The following is a 10816-nucleotide window of genomic DNA, read 5'->3' as shown; positions in this document are numbered from 1 at the left end:
AGACGAGAGAGGCAGCTCCCCCTATGTCGCATGTAGTGTGTTCGATGCGTGGATTTAGGAGGCATTGTTGCCATTTCCAAATAAAAGGTATTGCCTCTCAAACTTGCATATTACAAATCATTGATAAATCTAAAAAAATGGTATGTTTGCTAATATTAATAGTAGGAGCAATATTAGTTTTTAGGAATAAAGGATATATTACCATCCATGGAGCGGACCAGCCTAGGATACATATCTTGGCCCATATGGATTACCGAGGTTTCGCTTGGTATTGCAGGACACATGGATTTCAAGGGCCCAAATTTCTTGACTCAAAGCATATAAACTGAATGGAGCTATCCTTGGTGGCTACAACTTCGTCATCGATGGACCCAAGAAGAAACCTGATAATAATGGAGAGATGCTGGCTTCAGTGGTGATAGGCATGGTAGTTCCCGTAACAGAGGGAGAGGGAGGAGCGATAGGGGTTGGGTGGAGACGGCTGCAGGGACACTCATGGATGTCATGGAGGTCATAGGCGACGATTTGGAGGACTGAGCGTTGGTGGCTTCTTGCCGGTAGAACATGACTGCCCAAGGGCTTATAGGCATAAAAAAGAGTTTGTTGTTCATGCTAATATGTATTTGTTGAATTATGTTCCATAAAAGTTATTTCTGCCTCATTCTATAATAGTCATTTCTGTCGACAACACGGTCGACCTTTGATGCGGATCGAGAAAAGAAGGGTGTTGTGGATGGGTAGTAAGAATTTAGTTCAATTTGGGGTCTTATTTAATTTGTTTTCCGGAAGCTAGATGCTGATAAAATAATTGTGGTAGAGTGAATATTTTTTATGGTGTGAAGTTAAATTGTTGGTTACTGAATCTTAAACTCTTATTTGTTAGGTTATCAAAAATATATCCTTACCCCATATACATCTTTTCTATAAATATATATAATTTTTTATATTTACTAAACTTTTATTAGTATAAATTCTTGTTTGCTACATTTATTAAAAACACATGTGTGTCGCACATGCACTCTGCTAGTATATTGCAAACAAGTGCAAAAAAATAGTAAAAGTTCGAAGAGGGAGCCACTTGGGCAATAATTTTTTATTGTGATTTTTAAAATGTGATAATTTTGAAAATATTATCACCGGCGACTTGTGAGTCGAGCCGCGGTGAAAATGATTCTCAGCGCTGGTTCCCGTTGCGAACCGGCGCTGATGGGGTTTCTCTAGTAGTGGAACATCTTGTCTCCATGGTTGGAACCATGGTAGCTATATATACGTGGCTGCCTACCACTGCCATGCTTCAGCTTGCGAAGAATCAGTGAGCCGTGCTATGCACCTCTAGGAGGAAATAGAGGATACGCCGCCGCCGCGTAGTGCAGCAACATGATGAACGTCTCCAGCCCTGTCGATGCGCACAGCCGTCAACCACTTTAATTTATAGGGTCAGTTGGATCCATGCCACTACAATTTCACGAAGTTGGATTTCATGTTGAAATCGATGCCATTGAGTGGCATGATTTTCAACGTGAAACCCAATTTCACGGAGTTGTGGTGGCATGAATCGAATTTTCCCTAATTTATATTAGGATCCAGGGTGAACTGGGCAGCGAAGCAGCGCTACTGACGCGGTGACAAGGAACACGAGTACTGGGATGCTCAATTTGAGTCCAGCCCACACCATCGTTTCGTTGCGAACACATGGAACGCCTTGATGCACACAAATGAGCATTCGTAAGCACAAATATAATTAATATGGATCATGAAAATATTGCAAGAAAGAAATATACTAATTGATCATGATATCTGCCAGTTCGATATTTAATCTGCCTGGTTAATTAAAATAATAGAGAGAATACTATCACAATTACCGATTCTTTTCTTACTTAAAAAGGACTTTAAAACTAGATATATTAATTAACCATATGATGAACTACTCCTTTAACTCTCCAAATATCTCAAGATAAAACACTCTAATCATCAAGAAGCTAAACCAACATCAGCACACACAAAAATTCGACCTGCCGGACCCGTGCAAGAAAACTCCTGAACCCCACCCCCCCCCCCCCCCCCCCCCCCCACCCCCCACACACACACAGCGGCGCTAAACCCTAAGACCCTGTGAGATGGGTCGTACCATGTCCTGTGCTTTAGCGTGCGACGAGCGAGAGTTTTTTCTGTGCGAATTGGGAGTCGAACTCCCGACTTGGTGGTCTCCCTTCTGCACTCCCACTATGATTGATGGAATGATGGACCATTGCATCTTTGTCGCGGTGACACAGTTTGCCCTTAGCAAGATCTGCAAAGATGATACGATGCAACGTACACAGAAAATTACAATCAATAGATGTTTGCACATACGCGAGATAGTAGGGGTGCAAATTGGTGTCCTTTATTAGGTGCACCTCCGACCCTATTTAGTTCAAAATTTTGTACTACTTCAAAGTGGAATCAAATTTTAAAAAAGTAGAACAAAACTTTGAACTAAAAAGGGTTGGAGGTGTATCTAAGGGTCACAAAACTTTGAACTAAAGAGGGTACGTATGGATGATTATAAGAAAAAGCTTGGTATTTGTGCACAAGGAGTGAGTAAAAGGATAATATATCATTAAATTACTATAGATCTAGCGCATTTCAAGATATTTTTTACCAATAAAAAAATCAAGAATTGTTGTTGACAATTTGAGCCTAGAAAAAAAACATATATATAGTTATATTGGTTCTTATGAGATGTTGCAAGCTTCCAATTTTATGCTAGCTACTAATTAACTCAAGTATTACATGATGTCATATGTTTGAATAAATTTATGTAGATCACAACAGATCACGAAATATGCTGTCTCTGTAATAAGGCGTGGAAGTTAAAGAAAGGCACAAGTAATAAGACCTGGAGTGTAGAAGCTCATATAAGGTAAGATGCCACAGCCCGGTCTTTCGGCAACCCTTGTCAGCTGCCTTGACTTGAGATCGAGTGTGAAGACTCCTGTGTCTATGTAATTATCAAAGCTGAGGAAAATAAAATCTGTTCCCTCTGCAAAGTGAATCGAGTCATATCGGTGATGTCGGTACACTGAGCGATGATGTGGGGGCCACGGGATCAACGTCTCAAGGTGCCCAACATTGTGTCGCACCCATCTTTCAATGCCACCATCGGCATCATCAGCTTGCAGTGACGACCGTGACCACATGTAGATGAAATTTTTGTAGGTAAACTCGACGAGCCCTAACCCTCCATCCACATCCGTCGGAACAACCTTGCGACACACTTGCGGCGGTGTATCGACTACGGACAGCCCATGACCACCCAAGTCGTACTTGAGGATCCTGATCACACCATTAGACGACACAAGGGTGAAGTAGAGCGCGTCGCCGAGAAGAAGAGGTTTCGTGGCTTTAACGTAGTGGTAACTGTCATCGCTGCTAGAGGTCCGGTCGTCGCTCCACGCTCCGGTCTCCGACGAGTACACGGCCGCCCGCGCGTGCGTGACAACACCAGCCGCGCCATCAGCAGGGTGCGGCGGCGTCCCCACGAAGACCACGAGGAACGGGCCGCCATGGCAGTCGAGGTGGTCGCAGCCGTCCACGGCGCATAGCACAGCCCCGGTGAAAGAACACAGCAGCTGGTTACTGTTGTTAAGGTGCGGGTGAGCGGGCAAGCTCAGGTGCTGCTGGTCGCCGGTGATGGGGTCCCAGACGATGAGCAAGCCTGCGGATGGGGAACAAGATTTAGTGGCGCGGATCAGCACGCGGCCGTGGCGGCAGTCAAGGGCGGCCAGGTAGGAGTAGATGCCGGCAGGCAGCTGCGTCGGGGAGAAGCTGGTGGTCGGGACAAAGGCCGTGCGGAAGTATTGGTTGTTGATGTAGCCCAGCAGGGGAGGCGATCGGTGGAACCGGCAGTAGCGGCGGCGGAATCCGCCGTCGGAGAGGATGCGGCGCCAATCCTTGCAGACGAGGGCGGCACGGATGAGGAGCGACGGCTCGTCCGGCGGGATGCGGAGGAGGATCTCTTCCACGAGCTCCTCCGTCAACGCCGGCAGAGCCGCCGCCATGTCGCACGATCTGTCGGGTTGCATGGGTACTGGGACAAGATATGCACTGCTGGATCGGACCGTGCGTTGCTGGGCGTAAAATAGGCTGGATAGGATTGTTGGAGTCGGTTCGGTTCCGGACTTTGGGGCACCCACGGAAAGGAAGGCCTCGCCGGCAATGTGTATGAAAAGTTCTATCCTAGAGCATATATTTGGAAGCTAGCACATGTTGCATTGTTCAATTATTAGTTTTTTTCTATATATATATATATATATATATATATATATATATATATATATATATATATATATATATATATATATATATATATATATATATATATATATATATATATATATATATAGAAAGAACAGAGCTATTCCATACCCTTACCCGAGCCAACCATTACGTCCGCGTGCCGAGAGGCTAGCGTCCGGTTTTCCCCCGCAGGTACATGCACATGTCCATGTCCATCTCGTTGCTTCTCGTGCGTGAGAAAAAGAATCGCCTGCTAAGATCTGTACGCCAGTGCAAGTGCAGGGACACGACGATTCCAATACTTTCTGAGGAATTATTCACTGTTTGTGTTTAGGTTGAATAACTGGTGTACAAATTTTTGTTGGCACGATATTTTTTGTCAAAACTGATATTCTCATTCTAGAGAAGGAAAATATATTAATTCCAGTTGGGATGATTGTTCAGGTCATTGAGTAAGACCGTAACCATTTTCTATCAATCAAAGACTTGTCGCTGAACCATGTGGGATCATAAAAATTTCAATTCTATGCAAACTAGCCCCAAATTAGTTCTCTTATCACAAAACAAATATGAAAATGCCAATTAACCATCTCACGTGCAGGTAACCAGCATGCATATTGCAATCTGCATAAGAGCTAAGAATTATTAGTATATGCAGGTTAAAGAGAGCCTATACACATTATATAAGAGCAAAACAAATATTAAGGAGTAGATTCGAATTGTGTTGCAACAAACCTCATAGACAGGATACACTCAGGTGCACGAACTGGCTGCAGATTAGGAATTTGTCAACAAATTATTCAGTCCAAATCAGCAGGAGAAGTGTAAGAAAAAAATGTCGTTCACACTTGATACGCATGGTTAAGCTAATTAATTAATAAAGAACTTGTTCTTTCCATATATATATCAATTAAGATATAGAGACCCCACCAGCAATCATCCTGAAATGAGACTAAAGATGTGAAGAAGCAAGCATCCCGAATTGGAATTGGAAGAAACAAGCAGCTTTAGGTTCGAATTCTTTGCTTTCATGGATACAGGAGTGCATTTTGAAGGGGGGGGGGGGGGGGAATCCATCTCACAGCAACCCAAAGATACAGAACATGTCAGATTACCAACCAAAAATAGTGTCATGGCTGATGAGGCTTCATGCATACCTTGCATGCTAGGGTTTACACGAACATAGATAAGGCAGTGGGCTGGACATTAGTGCATGGTCAAAATGTTGGACAGTGAGTTATCAAATTGACAAGATATGGCAGAAAATTGCAATAATGAGGCGTGCATCAAATTGACAAAAGATACAATGATGTTCGTATTCAAAGATAAGCATCTGAGCAATATATAAATGTTCTTGTAGCAAGCAAAGTGGCATGCATAATTGGATACTGAAATTTCAGAATACATAAGCATGCATATGGATAGCTGTTCAATAATACCGTGCACGGTTGGAATAGTATCATTTATTGACTGCCACGATTGTAAACACCACTATTTTATCTAGCAAAAAAATGTAGAATTTATTTCGGAGAACCTTCTTGAACCAAATAGGAATCCAATTTTAATGTCCTTGAAAATTTAAAGAAAGCAAATAAACCAAGTTTAACTATTAGAACTAATATGATCACTAGACTAAAGTGTGGACGCAGGTTGAAAGAGCATAGCTAGCAAGCTGGCACAGTGGACAGAACAGAGTTCACCGCAATGTCACCTTCAACAACCAACAGTATGACCTGATCATACATCAGGAATCAGAATTATTAATACCTAGTGCAAAAAAAAGAAAAAATGAACTTCGTTCATATTCATATGCTAGAAAACACTTGCACATGGTTGTTCAGTTGATTGTGTGCTGCACAGGATAAATTAAGTTACTGATTTATTTTTTTAATCAGCATAAACTATTTGTGACTAAGGAGGAGCTTGCAGAAGTTTTGCTCACATCGAGCTTACAATTCCACGCCCATGGTTGTTTTCAGAGGTGTCCAGGCTATGAGATGACTCATAAAAAAATTGATGACGATTGGAGGGATCCTGAATACCTTGTGTCTGTTGATGCAGGATGGACAGGATCCCCATGGATTGGGACACCATCGACCGAAATGGATTGCAATGTGGTTGCTCAATCGTCCATACAACATGTACTCGGTCTCAATTGCAGCAGCACCTATCCGTCCATATGAAAAATAGAGAACGAAAAAAGTTTCCTTAATAAAACTCCATGGCGATAGCAAGCATGACCCAGACTCAGACATATACAAGATAAAAAATAGGCAAACTATCACCTGAATTCATATGAGAGGCGTATGAATCGAGCAATCCATCCACCACAGTAGCAGCCCTAACAGAACCTCCTTGAAGTAGGAACCAGGAGTCAGCCACGACACCCCTTGACCAATGGAACAAAAGAATCGAAATCCCGCAGCGACATGAACCCCTAAAAGAAATTTGAATCAAACATAATTTTAAACTCGTTATAAGGGTGCTGCGCTTGCTTCTCTAGGATCTAATCGCATGATCCTGCACCATCAGAAGGTACTCTCCTAGGAGCGATGGGAGGATGGAGCGGCATCACGGAGCGCCGGAGGAGCACCGGCAATGGGAGGAGCTAAACCGACCTAATCCCAAGCTGGGTGATGCCTGCAAAACAGAAGGTGCGGACTATTTTATTTCTTACTAGGAAGTCTAGTGCCATAAGACTAAAGCTTCAAAATAATATCGTTCAAAAGGTAAAATGGGCAACGAATAAAAAAGTTACACGAACTATTTTTGTTTTTTACTAGGAGGGCCTGAACTGAACTAAGATAGCATGCTTGTTCTCTTATTGTCAGTAAATAGTCAGCTAACAAGATAGCTAGCTTCATAGCTCAAAGAAAGACTGAACCGGTCCAAAGTGACATGCATAATCAGATACTGAAATTTCAGAATACATAAGCATGCATATGGACACCAAAGTCAACCAGATGTGGTTCTCAAAAAAAAAAAAGTCAACCAGATGTGGGATTTATGAACATATGAGCACCAATTTGTTCCACAAGAATTTGTACTAAGACAACCATATACTGTAACAATCAGAAACCTCAAATCTCAAATATCAACACCTACATATAGATAAAGTGGTACCACAATATGCCTAAAGTCTAATAGGTGCAATCTAAGAAGAGATATTGGCAGGATTTCATAAAACTAACCACAGATAGTTCAATAGATATATTACTACTACATTATGCCTAAAGTCTAATAGGTGCAATCTAATAAGAGATACTGAAAAGATTTTAGAAAACTAATCAAGGTAGTTCAGTAAAAAAAATCATGGAATCGATGCTCTGATCTAGCCTTTACTGCATAACTTGAGCTAGTAATTAAAAACATATAAATATCAAGAAGAATGCAGTTTGCAGTAACCATCTAATGCAATAGCGAAAACAAAATAATCAAGAGCAGAAGAACAAACCGACGATAGTTGGAAAAGAAAATGAACCAGCACCTGATGTTTCGCAAGATGATGGTCATGGGCTCCTGGCGGCAAGCACCTGGACAGAAGATGCTCTGCAGGGCCTGTTCGAGTTGAAGGCAGCAGAGATTGGGGGCACCATGGCACGTTGCTGCAAGTATGCTCATTGCCACAACTCGTTGATTGGAAATTGGCATCAGCACTAGGGTCGATCCAGTCAACCTCCAGACACCCGATCTACACGGGGTGGAATCAACTAATCATCCACAAGAACATTATAATCAATTGCAAAATCAATTTAATTAGGGGAATTTCCCTACTAATACCTGCAATTCCATCAATAACTAGCCATGTCCATTCATCACTGCTTCTCCATGGGATGTGAGTTCCAGGGGATCACCCCAGCTGCCTTAGGTCACAGTGACTTCACAGCGATGCTGGCTTGGCCCAGAAAGAGGCGAGAGGTCCAGCCGGCATCCTCTGCCAAAATCCTCAACATGACGCATTATGGCCGCATTCCTAGTCATCACGCCGCAGGCACCTCTGTTTGCGACCCACCTGCCATATCCATCCTTAACCTCAACTTGTGTGTGCAGCGGCAGTAACGCCGGATGGAGACGGAACAGTGAATGGAAGACAAACCACAGTGGAGAACATCGTAAGCTGTTTCGGGGCACGGCGAATCGGACGGCCCCCTTGCGCCGGCGGGCTGTTGCGGCATCTGGCTGGGCGTTGACTTGCACGGAGAAAAGCGAGGGGCGGCGGCGACAGAAGGACGGGCGGTGGCCGGAGCCCGGAGGGAGCTAGGAACGGGCGAAGCAGATCTGGACGGAGGTTAATGACCTAGGAGGCCACAATCTTGAATCGTGGGATCGACGGAGGGGCTGGCCAGTAGCTTGCGGCGGGCGGCACCAGGGCGTCCCAGTCCCTGAATCGGCGACGTGAGGAACGGCGAAGCGGGTTCGGAAAACGGATTGCGAGCTGGGGGGGGGGGACAATTTTGGGGCACCGTCGGGAGGATCAAGGGTTGTCGGGATGGTGGAGCGAAGGAGGGATCGGGGAACGGCGGCGCAGGGATGGGAGAGCGGCGTCACAGGAGGGGAGCGGCATTGGGAGGATGGGAGCGGCGTCGGGAGGATGGAGGGGCCGTCGGGATGAGGGAGCTGCGTCGCAGGAGGGGAGCACCATCGGGAGGAGGGAGCGGCGTCGGGGGAGGGTGCGCCGGAAGGGGGGAGCGGCGTCGAGGGGAGGGTGCGGCAGAGGAGGGAGCGGCGTAGGTGCGGCGTCGGCATCTGGAAGTGAAACCGATTGGGAGGAAGGAGCTGAACTGTTTGGAGAGGAGAGAGCCGCAGAAAACCGTCGCGGTAGGGGACGACCGGACTGCGCGTGCGCGCCCGAGGGTAGGGTCGGCTCGGGTACCTTATTCCATATACGTGTATCCAATGGACCTAATATATATATATATACACACGACAAGACTAAAATACAATAAGGTGCACCCACTCGCCAACCAACCACAGCTTAATCCCGCCACCCACCAGAAAGCTGCATGCAGAGAATCTTTTATTGATTTGAATTAAAAAATACAATATCTCTTAAACCGTAGCTCCGATTTCAGATTTATTTGCATCAGGTTGTTGGAAAAAATGTGCTTAACAAAACGAGATATATGAAGACTATATTTGATGAACCTTTTTTTTCAAGTATGTAATTACAACATCACGATACTATGAGTTGCTATCATAGCTACATTACAATTGCAACTTGGGTGTAGCGTAGTTAGCACTAGTTACGACCACTTAGAACCTTGTTTTTGCACAATTTGCTACTGGTTTCAACTAGTTACAATCTAGTTGCAAGTCTAGTTAGTGAACGTTGCAACAAAGTGCATTCTGTGTATAAAATGCACTTATACCCTGCAATTGCAACTGAGAGACTACATCAATTGAAACAAGAAGAATAGACCAACTGCAACTAGACGGAACTAATTGCAACTGGACACAAACCGGTTGCAACTCGGACACATTTGGTTGCAACTCGGACAGATTTGGTTGCAACTCGGACTCATCCAATTGCAACTAGAACAATTACAGGTGTATTATACCATAACAATATATATATTATATATATATATATTATATTTCTAAAACGAGTAAGATTTCTATCTAAATTTTTGATTTAATCAATTTCATTTTATTGACAGGTGAGCCTTAATTCATCATGTATGGGAGTGAGACCAACTCCCTCCATCCAATATTCGATCATGTAATCCTTACAAATTAACGTATATAGGCATCAATACATATCTGATATGTATACCAATTTTATCCGTACCAACGCCCGGGCATAATTGCATTGTCTAGTAATTATTATAAGGGGACATACATACATGACGGTAACAGCTTAGGGTGTCGGTGGGGCCTAAAAGAAATAGCTCGTAAATGTGGTCGACCAAATTAAATTCTATCAAATTTGGAATAATAGTGCGCCCTTTTCAATATAATATATGCCAGAACAAGCTGCAACTACTAATAAGAAACCGACTGGTTCAAGGATGTCCACCATTTTTTTTCAGGAAGTATATGGAGAAAATGGGATGACGTTGAAAGATTGAAAAATTGTTGCAAATAGGGTTCTGATTTCGAATGACCATCAATTCCATAATAGAAATGCGGCTCTATTTATAGTATATACGAGGGCTTAAACATAAATGGTTAAAGGAGCCGCCGGCTCCCTCCGACCTGTTCTCCGGGCACCTCACGCGCGTGGTGCGCCGGCGCACCACGCGCTTCTCCGCGCGGGGGCCGCGCCGGGCCACGTCGACGTGCTCCGCGAGCTCGGGTGCAGCGCGCCCCACACCGAGACCGAGGGGTTAGCGTCACGCCGAGGGCGGCGGCGGCGGCGGCGGCAGCGCGACGAACGCGCCCATAGTTGGGTTCGTCTTGGGAACGTGTCGCCGCGTCGAGTCGGTCGAATTCGTGGGAATCTTGGCCGATGCGTCGCAGATTCGTGTTGTCAATTGCGCTCCTGCACAAGCCGCACGTGTGAAGTGAAGTGAGATCACTGGGGAGCATCTTGTTGACT

General features: G+C 44.5%; 1 protein-coding gene and 1 long non-coding RNA gene across 5 annotated transcripts; both read right to left on the bottom strand.

Annotated features, from left to right (window-relative positions):
* Positions 1–2815: 2815 nt before the first annotated feature.
* LOC120709733 lies at positions 2816–4040 on the bottom strand. The gene is made up of 2 exons (XM_039995393.1): positions 3258–4040; positions 2816–2833 (listed from the first exon to the last, which is right to left on the bottom strand). Exons 1-2 carry the CDS (start codon positions 4038–4040, stop codon positions 2816–2818), a joined length of 801 nt encoding a protein of 266 aa, XP_039851327.1.
* Positions 4041–4675: 635 nt separating this feature from the next.
* Positions 4676–9117, bottom strand: LOC120706587. 4 transcript variants are annotated; one of them, XR_005688366.1, is made up of 6 exons: positions 8375–9117; positions 8059–8290; positions 7766–7969; positions 6564–6918; positions 5014–6445; positions 4676–4902 (listed from the first exon to the last, which is right to left on the bottom strand). It is a non-coding gene; the product is annotated as an uncharacterized LOC120706587 (long non-coding RNA). The 4 variants fall into 4 exon arrangements; XR_005688367.1 differs by having other exon boundaries at positions 4676–6130; positions 6321–6445; positions 8375–9113; XR_005688368.1 differs by having other exon boundaries at positions 4676–6011; positions 6321–6445; positions 8375–9113.
* Positions 9118–10816: the final 1699 nt, after the last annotated feature.

This window comes from Panicum virgatum, chromosome 5K (genome assembly GCF_016808335.1).
Source record: "Panicum virgatum strain AP13 chromosome 5K, P.virgatum_v5, whole genome shotgun sequence".
Taxonomy (NCBI): Eukaryota; Viridiplantae; Streptophyta; class Magnoliopsida; order Poales; family Poaceae; genus Panicum; species Panicum virgatum.
This window is presented reverse-complemented; position numbering and strand designations above follow the sequence as displayed.

Excerpts from the sequence above, each read along its gene's own strand:
- LOC120709733 (XM_039995393.1), bottom strand. The coding sequence starts at position 4,040 with ATGGCGGCGGCTCTGCCGGCGTTGACGGAGGAGCTCGTGGAAGAGATC.